The sequence below is a fragment of the Jaculus jaculus genome, chromosome 17, assembly GCF_020740685.1.
Source record: "Jaculus jaculus isolate mJacJac1 chromosome 17, mJacJac1.mat.Y.cur, whole genome shotgun sequence".
Classification (NCBI taxonomy): domain Eukaryota; kingdom Metazoa; phylum Chordata; class Mammalia; order Rodentia; family Dipodidae; genus Jaculus; species Jaculus jaculus.
Window position 1 is genome coordinate 21,027,043 of NC_059118.1, and position 13,287 is coordinate 21,040,329.

Genomic DNA, 13,287 nt, shown 5'->3' on the forward strand with positions numbered 1-13,287 from the left:
TCTTTCTCTCTGTGTCTGTCGCTCTCAAATAAATAAATTAATTTAAAAATTTAAAAAAAAAAAAAAAAAAAAAAAAAAAAAAAAAAAAAGAAGAAAGACTTCCTTTAGGTCTAAGCTGTGAACAGGTAACTGTGTACTGGGTTCCTTGAGCAGATTGTGTCATTTAATCTTCAGCGCAACCCTCAAAAGGAAGTGTCCAGACCCCTTTATACACAGGGGAAATTTAGGCTCAGATTCATTAAACAAATTGTTCAAAAGTTCAAGTTAATAACTGGCAAATTCTAGATTCAGCTCTTCCCCTCCAGACACACATACTCTGACCTCAGGGTGATGCTCTGGTGTCCATCAGACTATGCGTCGGTTACTACGCCCTCCACAGGGTATGCTGCTACTGTAAACCACACCAGTCCCACTGCAGTGTGTGCAGTCCAAGGACTGCTAGTTTGTCCTGTCGTGATAAACTGTCCTTGGTTCTGCCTTGAATTCTTACGAGCCATTGGCACAAATGTCTTGGAGAGTCTCTGTCCCAGACATCTAGTCCAGGCACGGCTACATGGGGACTGTTAACGGAATCTTGACACCATGAGGCTGTGGCAGTGGCTGCCTCAGCTGCTGCCCGTGGGATGTAATTTTATACATATGTATAGTGCGGCCCAAGATTGTTCAGTATTGATAAGTTCTGGCCTGTGCTGGAAATCAGGAACTGGGCAGAGGCCCCACTAAATGGTTGGCTGCACTGACTGGGAGCTGGCTGGAATTTCAGAGGGATCAAGGTTTTCTGGAATACACAGAGTCCCAGGACACATGTTGACCTCAGGAATACTTGAATTTGGGAGCTATGTGGAGTAGTAAGTAAAAAACAATGTTTTTCCAAATCCCAAGATTTTTTTCCCCAAAAGAAGATTTGATAGCCAGTGAAATTGTTTTTTAAAAATATTTGTTTATTTGTAAGCAGAGAGGAAGGGAGAAAGAGAGAAAAAAAAAGACAGAGAGAATGGGAACTGCAAATGAACTCCAGATGCTTGTGCCACTTTGTGCGTCTGGCTTTATGGAGGGACTGGGGAATCAAGCCCAGGCTGTCAGGATTTGCAAGCAAATGCCTATAACTGCTGAATCATCTCTCTAGCCTACTCATGAAGTCTTAGAAAGACCCTCCAGGCCTGGGGAGATGGCACAACAAGAAAAGGGCTTGCTGTGCTAGCATGAGGACTTGAGTTCAGGTTCCCAGAATCCACATCCAATTCTGGATATGGCACTGGAGAGATGGCTTAGTGGTTAAGGCGCTGGTCTGCAAAGCCAAAGGACCCAGGTTTGATTCCCCAGGTCCCATGTAAGCCAGATGGACAAGGAGGAGCATGTGCCTGGAGTTTATTTGCAGTGGCTAGAGGCCCTGGTAAGACCACTCTCTCTCTCTCTGTCTCTCTTTCTCTCTCTCAGATAAATAGACAAAAATAAATTTTAAACAATTCTGGGTGTGGCAGTGCACATGTGTAATCCCAGCGCCACTGAGACAGATAAGAGGATCTCCCTGTGGCTGATTACCTAGTTTGACCAGCTGAATTGGTGACCTCAAGTCCTGTGAGAGACCTTGGCTCAAGAAGCTCTTTGCTATAATTCTCAAGATCATGATGTTACTCTATCTGAAAAGAGATGTAATCTGGTAGCAATGCAGTAGCTCAAATATAGACATTTACATACTAAAAAAAGTACGTTGGAGAGCAGTAGAGGACACCCTCCATGGATCTCTGACCTCCACACACACCTCCACATGAGCACACACAAACATGCATATGCACATACATATACAAAACAAGAAAGAAAGGAAGAAAAAGGATCCTCCACTCCCAGGGGAGAAAATAGATGGCGAGAGGAATTAAGAGATGTTCTTGCCGATAATATCACAAGCCTATCATGGACAGAGAGTATGGGAACTCAATTTCTGCTATCTCTCGTTGAGTTGGCCAAAACGAAGGTCTTTCAATGTCAAGGTGCCAACTTTGCTGAATCCCTTAAATGATTCATCTTTTATGGAAGACAGGGCCAGGACAAGATGAACTGACTTAGGGTGGTTGTCATGTGGAAGGGTAAAACTGGACTACTAACCAGACCTCTCTGTCTCTAGGTGCTATCAACAAATATCCCAACCAAGACCTGAGAGCCAAGTGTGATAACACCACCTTCCCCAGCCCTCAGAACTCTGGCGTGGATGACACTGTGCTGTGAGTTTACAAACAAAATCTCAAATATGGGGAGTCCTATACCTGGAAATGGTCCTTCAGAAATGTGAAGTGAATAACATTTTAGTTTTCAGGATGCAAGTTATTGGGATGTGTGTGTGTGTGTGTGTGTGTGTGTGTGTGTGTGTGTGTGGTGTGTTTTAAATGCTGTTTTGTGATTAGAACTCAAGTTAGCAGCACATAGTACCAAGTTTCAAGCTTGAATACAACTGAACCTATTGGGGAACATCCATTCAAGCTGCCATGACAGGGATAAAAGGGGTTTCTCATCCAGGAGTACAAGGAATTCCCAAAGTAAAGAGAGGGAGAATTGAGTTCACAGCAACCAGAGACGGAGGTCGTGAGGGCTTGGAGTGCAGTCGCAGAGTTGAGAAATGACAGGGACAAGAAGCAAAGCCACAGGTCCTCAGTGGGCAGCGAAGCCCTGAAATCCCGTGAGGGAAGGGGCCTCCCAAGTTTGAACACTCAAGGTCTCCCTTTGCAGTGACGGCTGCATTGCTTGGAGATGTCACCTGGATAAGCCTTGATGTCAGTGGGGTCTGGAGGGGTACAAGTGTGCAGCAGTTCTGATATCTGCACGGAGGTCAAGGGCAGATAGAACATGATCCTATATTAGAAATAACAATGCTGGGCTGGAGAGATGGCTTAGCGGTTAAGCACTTGCCTGTGAAGCCTAAGGACCCCGGTTCGAGGCTCCATTTCCCAGGACCCACATTAGCCAGATGCACAAGGGGGCGCATGCATCTGGAGTTTGTTTGCAGTGGCTGGAGGCCCTGGCATGCCCATTCTCTCTGTCTCTATCTGCTTTTCTCTGTCTGTCGCTCTCAAATAAATAAAAATTTTAAAAAACTGCTACATTAAAAAAAGAAATAACAATGCTGTCATATCTGTTGGTTTTTAACCAAAAGAACCACTTATTAGTCCCTTATTAATAATTAAGTAACACAACTCTGGTATTAGGTAGTGCCAAGACAAGAGTTAAAATAGCAAAGGTTAAAGTAGAAGAAAAACATGAAAAAGAAAACCAATCAACATTGTGAATTCAGAAAACATACACGGAGTTGGAGCGATGGCTCAGTGTGTAAAGTGCTTGCCATGCTGGGCTGAGGACCTGAGCTCAGATCCCCAGCACCCATTTAAAGCCCAATACTATAGCTGCATTGAGAGGAGAGACGGAGACAGGACAGCCTCCTGGAGGCTCGTGGGACAGCCAGCTTGGAGAATGCAGCCGGGCACATCAAGGGACCCTGCCTCAAACAAGGTGGAAGGTGAGGAATGACACCTGAAGTTGTCCTCTGGCCCCCACACAGGCGCCATGGCAGGTGTGCATGTACATTCACATGCATGAACATGCACGTGTGTGACACACACTCACACGGGAGATGCAAGAACATACATAAGAAGATTGGCAAGACGTATACGCTTAACTTTGCACAGTTAAAACCCTAAGCATGCAATAAAAACTCCAGTGATGGAAACAACATTGGTTTGGAGTCCTAAACCTCTTAGACAAGTAAATGTTTAATTTCCCTTCAGAATATTAGAAAATTGTCCAGGAATTAAATTATACCCACAACTACATTTTGACTATTCCAATCACATGCATAAAATGGCTTCCTGTAAAAAAAAATAAAACAAAATAAAGACAAACAATTAAAAAAATTTTGTTTATTTTTATTTATTTATTTGAGAGTGACAGAGAGAGAGAGGAAGAGGCAGAGAGCGAGAGAGAGAATGGGCACGCCAGGGCTTCCAGCCACTGCAAATGAACTCCAGAAGCGTGCGCCCCCTTGTGCATCTGGCTAATGTGGGTCCTGAGGAACTGAGCCTTGAACCAGGGTCCTTAGGCTTCACAGGCAAGTGCTTAATTGCTAAGCCATCTCTCTATCCCTAAAGACAAACAATTTAAATCACTGATAAAGTGGCTTAACACTTAAGGCATTTGTCTGTGAAGCCTAAGGACCCTGGTTTGATTCCCCAGGACCCACGTAAGCCAGATTCTCAAGGAGGCACATGCATCTGGAGTTCATTTGCAGTGGCCGAAGGCCCTGGCACACCCATTCTCTCTTTCTCTCTATCTGCCTCTCTCTCTCTCAAATAAATAAATAAAATATTTTTTAAAATGTCTTCCTGGCCTATTATCTGGCTGTATTTACATTGACTTCTACGAGGGACTTTGCTAACTCCTTTCTCTTCTCTTTCCTTCATCTCCTCAGGCTTATTCCCGAGGTATATGAAGTAGAGACAGAAACCAGTGAGCTGTCTGGAGACTTGGGTTCCCAGGAACGGCATCTCTCTGTACTAGAGAACAGCCACAGTAATGAGTCCACAGCTGATTCGATCCACCACTTATATTTTCTCTTTCCCTCTGGGGAGCTGATGGTGAATGACGGTGACGAGTCGCATTCTGGAGAAACTGCAGTCCCAGTCAATGACAAACAAGGTGATCTCTGGCGTGGGCAATGACCCTGAGCACCTTTGTTCATTTGGGCTTTCCCCTGGTGGGAGAGGAGCCAAGAAAGCACAGTGAGGCAGGTAGGAATGATAGGCTAGGTGGTAGACAGAGTAAGAATCAAAGGATGGGCAGAGTGCCTCAGAACGCTGGCTTCCAGACACGAGGTGTGGGTTGCATTCATGATTTCACCGCGCTGTGCTGCCTGCATAATATTGGGCCCATCATCATGTCGTCATGGATAATTGAAGAGGGTAAAAAAAAAAACAAAAAACGACATTAAAACAGAAGAGGGACTAGTTGGAAATAAGAGACGGTTGAATGGAGGGGTGTGGGGAAGGGGAGAACAAAGGAACGTGGTGGGAGGGTATTGCAATCAGGGTACTTACTACGTGTGTATGGAGGTTGCCTAGTAATGTTGAAATTAAAAGTAAAAAGAAATGATACGCTAGGTATAGTCGGCAGCTTCATGCTGCTGGAATGAACCTTCAAACCAGACCCGGTTTATGGGATGGAGAAGGGATTTATTGAAGCTTACAGATCCAGGGGAAGTTCCATAACGGCAGAAGAAGCTGGCCCCCTTTCACAGGTCCATGCACAGAGAAATGCTGCCGCCATCACCATCACCGTAGCCAGCACGCTCCAGGAATCCCAGGCAGAACTCCCTCTGCTCTCTGCATACTAAGGCAGAATCCCAGACCTGCCCCAAAGACACCTTAGGGCTGGATCCTAGGATCCGCCCACAGTGACATCAAGTTGCAAGCTTGAATGCAACTGAGCCTACTGGGAACATGCATTTGAGCTGCCACAACAGGGATAAAAGGGGTTTCTCATCCAGGAGTACAAGGAATTCCCAAAGTAAAGAGAGGGAGGATTGTGTTCACAGCAACCAGAGACGGAGGTCGTGAGGGCTTGGAGTGCAGTCGCAGAGTTGAGAAATGACAGGGACAAGAAGCAAAGCCACAGGTCCTCACTGGGCAGCGGAGCCCTGAAGTCCCGTGAGGGAAGGGGCCTCCCAAGTTTGAACACTCAAGGTCTCCCTTTGCAGTGATGGCTGCCTTGCTTGGAGATGTCACCTGGAGAAGCCTTGATGCCAGTGGGGTCTGGAGGGGGACAAGTGTGCAGTAGTTCTGAGGTCAGCACGGAGGGCAAGGGCAGGTTTCTAGTCTGGGTGGGGAAATGGTTATAGATCTGTGGCTAAAGAGGAAGTGGGAAATGAAAAATAGGAAGCTATACTGGGTTCCAGCTCAGAAATCCACATCCCTTCTTGTATACCAGCATGGGGCTGGAGGTTGGGGGAGATCTTATTTTAAACTAAATATTTCTGTGTCTATAACAAGCATATTTGGTAACTCCTCATCTTCATTTCAAAAGCCATGGACTAGAATATAGCCACTATAGTAACTCCCAGATGGGAACAAACATGTCATACCCACATCAATTAAATATCAAAGAAAAGAACCCACGGAAAAACCAGCCCGGGGTGTCATTTCAGCAAAGTCCCATAGAGGGCAGTGGAAACCCGGGCAGTAAAGGGACTCAGAGGGCTGGCTTAGGAAGTAGAGCTATACTGGTCTGAGGCTGGAAACTGGGCTTTCTAATTCTCTCCTAGATCACTCATTTGACAAAAAGCTGCTATAGGGGAGGGAGGTTAATTTCAGGGAGAGAGAGAAATCCCGGGCACGCACGGAGCATATGGTTGGAGTACATCCTTCATCTCAACAGCCAGCAGGTGCTGACCAATAGCAGGTGCTGGTGCTGGAAGTGAAGCCAGTGCTCGTATGGGGATCGTTGGGGTAGGGGAGCTTGGCAGAGGGAAAGTAGGAGGAGAAGAAATGTCCTAGAATTAAATGATAGAAAAGGGTCAAAGGGATTCTGAGCTGGGCTCTGACATGGGTGTAATATACATCCCTGTTTAATCATCCCAACTACTATATTTGCTGAGTCTGGAATTTCACATCGTGACGACACCAGGGTTTCTCCCAGGAGAATTCCATCTGCAGTTCAACTTACGTACTGCTCGCTTACATCTGCGATCACAGCACGTGGAGTTGTACTTTTAGTTTGACTGCCGAAAATGGTGACATTCACCTTATATTTGGTGCATAAGGGAGTAAGTAGGCTTATATAGGAGCATCTTGAAGCCAATGTAGGGGCATTAAGGGCAGTGTGTCTTTTGTGTTTTTCAGATGGTGAGGACATAAGATGATCCTAACCAAAAAGAAGATGGCCTTCATTGGCATGGGTAATGCCATGCAGTTCTAACCAAAGAGTGGAAATCATTTGTTGCAAGTGGCAAACAGCAGGAATATTTAGTGCCCACAACGAGACAGACATGCTGAATTTAGTTTTCAGACTCCAATCTGAAGGAAAGACTCTTCTCAGTAAAGATGTCAATAAACAGATCTGAGAAAATAGGAAATGTTGTTATCTCTCTGGAAGACTGGAGAAACTAATTGGCAGATGTAACTGATCTTTTCTGTAATAGCTCTGTTCATTAATTTTGACCAATTCTGATGATGCATCTGTCTAAAGAGAATTTTTGTCATAAATTTCAATTACAACTCAAATCAGACTTTTGGGTAAAAACAAGTTACAATTAGAATTGTTCAGAACTGTCCATTTCCCATATGTAGAACTACAAACTAATGGCCATGTATTTGGATCTAACACCATCCTTATATTGAATCGAGCACTGGCTACTTGTGAAACCATCAGACAGCTACTGCCCATGGCCCATGCATTTCTCTTAACAGGATATTTACAAAAGAATGAATTCATGGGAAAGAAAAGGGAGGACGGCTGTTTTATGGACAGCTATTTTGTACTGTGATCATCTGTCTTATATTATTTGTGTGCTTTGCTTTGTGGATGCTTGATTTTTGCTGCAAAAAAAGATCAGGTAAACACATGTGTACTTGATAGGAAAAGAGGTGTTCTTGGGAACTGCCGTATAAGAAGACACCATTTCTAAAATTAAAAATAAAAAGCTTAACTCAGAAACGCATTCTGTTCATTTTTTATCTAACTGTAGTCTAACTCAGATCCATGAGAGTACAAGTTCAGGAAAAGACACGTAAAATATTTGGGAAACACACATACAGTGTAAAATAAACCATTAGTGAATTTATTCTAAAAAAATTTAAGTTAGTATGACATATATATGAATATATATGTATGAATATATATGAATAGTGAATTTGTTCTAAAAAATTTAAGTTAGTATGATATATATATGTGTGTGTGTATACATATATGTGTATATACACACACAATACAATGGAATATTATTTTGACATGAATAAAATTGTGTCACTTGTAGGAAAACAGATGGAACTAGAATAAAATAAGCCAGGCTCAGAGATGAGGACTGTGTGTCCCTTGAGTGCGGAAGGGGAGAAAGGGAATGTGAGGAAAAAAGGAAGACAGTTAAGGATTTGGAAGGATTTGGAAAGAAGGAATGGGCGGGGATAAGAAAAAGTAACAGAGGAGGCAAATACAATGAAAGTGTTTTTCGTTCCTGTCTGAAATGTCATAATGAAACTCATTATTTTGTAGAATTAATATATACTAATAAAATCACTCCATTTTATTAAGGCAACAAGTAATTACCAAGTCAATGAGCATGCATTATTATAAAAAATGAAATGACTATGCTAATATAATCATACCACAGGCAACTTTGTGTTTGTCCCACACAATTTTCCTTAACATGACTGCTGTTGTTTATGCAATTTAAAAATAACCCAATCAATTAATTCTAAACTGTCCGAATTCGTAAGCAGCCATTTATTGCTCTCTTGGAAGTTGTACAGAGAAGTCTATTCCGTTACTAGTTTTACTTATCCCTAGGAATCTGATGCACATGGATGTGTCTAAATGTATGCGTGAAGATACATCAGATGGCTAAATCTGAAAACGACATGAATGTCAATAGAATGTGTGGCAGTTACCTTTTCATTGGTAGGGAAAGACATGTGACCAGAAGCAGCTTATAGGAGGAAAGGGCTTAGTTCAGGCTTATGGTTCCCAGAGGAAGTTATGGCATGGCGGAGAAAGCATGGGAGAGCTGGCAACTGGTTCACATCTTCACACTTCAGCAGCAGCAAGAGTGAGCTAGCTAGTGAACACCCAGTACGGTGGGACTCACAAGCCTCAAGGCCCACCCACAGTGACAACGTACCTTCTCACCCGCCCCCCAGCAAGGTGCTGCCAGTTGGAGACTGAGTGTGAGGCTTAATCACAAACACATAAGGCTGTGGGGGGCATTCCACATTCAAGCCAACACAGTGTGAAACCATAGAAACTCATGCTCTGCTGATAGGAGCATAAGTGGTTACCATTCTGGGCAGCTACGTAGTGATATCTAGTATATACCTAGTGATATCTTTCAGCTCAGCAATCAATCTACACAAGACCTACATATGAAAACTTTCACACATACATATACGAGGAACTGAATACTAGCATGTAAATTGCAGCACTGTGTGCTTTAGCAGAGTTGAGTTTCTAAATATATAACATAGTATAGCACATTCATATAACAGTATGGTACAGGAGTCAAATCAGTACATGGAAGCTGCAGACTGGCAAGATGGCTCAGCAGTTGAGGTGCTTTGCCTGCAAAGCCTAATGACCTGGGTTCAATTCCCAAGTACCCATGTAAAGCCAGAGGCACAAAGTGGCACATGCATCTGGAGTTTGTTTGCAGTGACTAGAGGCCCTGGCATGCCCATGCACACTCTCTCTGCTTGAAAATAAATAAAAAGAAATTTTAAAGTAAATTGGAGGGCTGAAGAGATGGCTTAGCAGTTAACCACTTGCCTGAGAAACCTATAGACTCTGGTTTGAGGCTTGATTCCCCAGGACCCATGTAAGCCAGATGCACAAGTTTGCAGTGGCTGGAGGCCTTGGCATGCCCATTCTCTCTCTCTCTCTCTGACTCTTTCTCTCTCTCTGTCTGTCACTCTCAAATAAATAAATAAAAATAAACAAAAATAAATTTTAAAGAAAAGTAAATTGGAGCATTTACAAAAGACAAATCTCAATGACAATTCTGAGCCAAAAAGAGAGAGAGAGTTGCAGAAAGATACATTATAGCATCATTTGTATAACATTTTCAAGCTTGAGAAACAATACAGTGTGTTGTTTATGATTACAGGTGGCTCTAGCAAAAACATCAAGGTACATTGGGCTGGGGACAAGATAGCCAAATTGAAGCACTTAATAGTCATTTTCACAAAGAAGTACAAAAGTAATATATTTAGGAGAGCAGCTGAAAGAGAGCCCTAGAATTTTATTTTTATTTATTGATTGGCAAGGAGAGACAGAGAGAGAATGAGTGCACCAGGCCCCCCAACCCCTGCAAACAAACTCCAGATGCATGTGCCACTTTGTGCATCTGGCTTTACATGGGTCCTTGGGAATGGAACCCATGTCATGAGGCTCTGCTGGCAAGCACCTTAACCACTGAGCAATCTCTCCAGCAAGAGCCCTAGAATCTTAACACCAGAAAAAAATGGAAACCTTATAAAGCTATAGGTTTGGGGTCGCAAGTTATCAAGAGTAACAAAACATTGCCTGGGCTCCATCACCAGCAGAGAGAGAGTTGCCCCTCTGGTGGGGGGGGGGGGTCACGGTGAAGATGTCCAGTGAATTCTATCAGTGCAGGTACTAGCAATTCTGGCTACTAGAAAGATATGTGGCCCTTGCAGGCCACAGCCTAAAGAGGTAAGAGGTCTGAAATCTGTGTAGCAATTAGGCTTTGGAAAAGGAATTCACTTCATCTCCCCCAAAGCATAAAATCACATTTGGAAATATCAAATCCCAAACTCAAGATCACAGTTATCATTCACGGGCGAGAGGTAAAGTGTGTGGGCCAAGGGTCCAATTGTCACTTTAATGTTTTTATTTATTTATTTTTTTAAGCTGAGTAATAGAAAACTGCATTCTGTATATTCTTCTTCTTCTTCTTTTTTTTTTTTTTTGTTTGTTTTTCGAGTTAGGGTCTCACTTTAGCTCACATAATCTCCGGGTGGCCTTGAACTCATGGTGATTCTCCTACCTCTGCCTCCCAAGTGTTGGGATTAAAGGCGTGTGCCACCATGCCTGGCTTGTATTATTCTTTTTTTATAAAAACATTTTTTGTTTATTTTCATTTATTTATTTGAGAGTGACAGACAGAGAAAGAGGTGGAGAGAGAGAGAGAATGGGAACATCAGGGCCTTCAGCCAGATACATGCGCCACCTTGTGTATCTGGCTAATAGTCCTGGGGAATCGAGCCTCAAACTGGGGTCCTTAGGCTTCACAGGCAACCACTAAGCCATCTCTCCAGCCCCTATACTATTCTTTTTTTTTTTAAAAAAAAGACATTTTATGCATTTATTTGAGAGAGAGAGAGAATAGGCACATCAGGGCCTTCAGCCACTGCAAACGAACTCCAGATGCATACCCCCCTGTGCATCTGGCTTACGTGGGTCCTGTGGAATTGAACCAGGGTCCTTTGGCTTTGCAGGCAAATGTCTTAACTGCTCAGCCATTTCTCCAGCCCGTATTACTCTTTTTATACATTTTTAGGTGTCTGATACTGCATGATTTAAAAGAGAATAAGTCAAATCATTAAAAACCATGCACAAGTTAGGCAAATCCTTATGCCATATCTAAGGCCATATTAGTAATTGGGAAGGGATTTGGAAAAAAAGAATAGCTAACTCTCCATGCCCTTGGGAAGTTTGCAGTGAGTCAAGGTCATCAGAGTCAGAAACATTCCAGGATGATGAGTGCTAGAAAACTTAGTCTCCTTCTCCAACGTGCTCTATGACTTGGATCAGTAGATAAAACTGCCTTATGTTAGCCTGATGTCGATTCAATGACTAGTCATTGGTGGTTGTATAGAACACAGCACAACTTGATACATGTCAAGGGTGATAGTGGTTACAAGCGCTTTGTTGGAAGATCATGTATTGTTATTATAAGTCGCTTTTTAAATTTCAGAAGCCACAGGCTGTTCCAGAGTCCACAGTTCCAGAGTCGGGGAGCTACCAATCAGGGAGGCCCATGAGTGCCCATTGTAAAGCAATACGGGCTATTGCCAACTGCTGTGATCACCTTCTCTTTGTTGGGACGAAACACCTGACCCAAAGCAGTTTAGGGGAAGAAAGGGTTTATTTTGGTTTACAGTTGCCATAGGAAATTTCATCAGGGTAGTGATGGCATGGCAGAGCAGAGGCTGGGTGAAACATCTTGTCACAACAGCTGGGAGGTGGAAGGAAGTTTGAGTTAGCTGGAGAACCCCCAGCAGGACCGGACTAATAAACCTCAAGGTCTGCGTCCAGTGCCGTATGTCTTCCAGCAAGACTCCACATGCCTGAAGCTCCAGTAGCTGGGCAGAGCATATGGAGCCTAGTCACAGACACTTGAGGCTGTGGGGGACATTTTAAATTCAAGCTATGCCATCAATACTCACAAGTCAGTGAGATATCTGTATCACACTTGCCAGGGCTCAGGGAACAAGGTGAAGGTGGTGGCAGAAAAAAAACAAAACAAACAACAACAACAACAACAACAAAAAAAAAAAAAAAAAAAAAAATATATATATATATATATATATATATATATATATATATATATATATATATATTAGTGCTGCTCTCACTACTTGCCAGAGCAGCCTCTTTTTAGAGGTAGATATGGAGACCCCAAACTCATTGGAGTGCTGAAAATGAGTGGCTCTTGAGAGCTCAGTGCTGAATGAGGCATCTCTATCATACACCTCAAGGCTCAGGGATTACTGTGTATGGAAGGAGTGGAAAGAATGCAAGAGCCAGAGGGTGGGAAGGAGGACTTTCAGACACTATCCTACAGACATGAAGTGACTGGTGAGCGTGTCCCCACAGCAGATGTCACTACCTCCATAAGAACCACACCATATTGGGCTGGAGAGATGGCTTAGCGGTTAAGCGCTTGCCTGTGAAGCCTAAGGACCCCGGTTCGAGGCTCGGTTCCCCAGGTCCCACATTAGCCAGATGCACAAGGGGGTGCACGCGTCTGGAGTTCGTTTGCAGAGGCTGTAAGCCCTGGCGCGCCCATTCTCTCTCTCCCTCTATCTGTCTTTCTCTCTGTGTCTGTCGCTCTCAAATAAATAAATAAATTTTAAAATATATATATATTAAAAAAAAGAACCACACCATATTAAACTCGTCAACATTTAAAAAATGATTTATAATTAACAAGTTCCATATTGTAAACAATATCCTCCCCCCACTTTCCCCTTTGAAACTCCACTCTCCATCATATCCCATCAACATTTTGACATAGATGATGGAGGGAGGAAAAGAAATGAATGAAACACCAAAATGGAAGAGGGACTACTTGGCAAGGGGAGGGGGCTCTGTGGAATAGGGGTGTGTGGGGGGTAAAAGAGTATAGTGTGGGAGGGGATTATAATCAAATTACAGTATGTTCACGTATTGAAGTTCTTAATTAAAAATTTATGCATTTATATGTGTGTCTGGGGGTGCACTTGTGGGCAGGAGCACCCGTGCATATGCACGTGGAGCTCAGAGGGCAGCCTTGGGTGGTATCCTCAGGAATGCCAT

General features: G+C 43.3%; 1 protein-coding gene across 1 annotated transcript in view; it reads left to right on the forward strand.

Annotated features, from left to right (window-relative positions):
* Window positions 1-7,012, forward strand: part of Col6a5 (collagen type VI alpha 5 chain) — a 119,706-nt gene extending 112,694 nt beyond the window's left edge. The window contains 3 exon segments of the mRNA XM_045136651.1: window positions 2,123-2,219; window positions 4,454-4,680; window positions 6,879-7,012. Coding sequence (XP_044992586.1) covers window positions 2,123-2,219; window positions 4,454-4,680; window positions 6,879-6,898 — 344 coding nt within the window. The 3' untranslated portion in view covers window positions 6,899-7,012.
* Window positions 7,013-13,287: the final 6,275 nt, after the last annotated feature.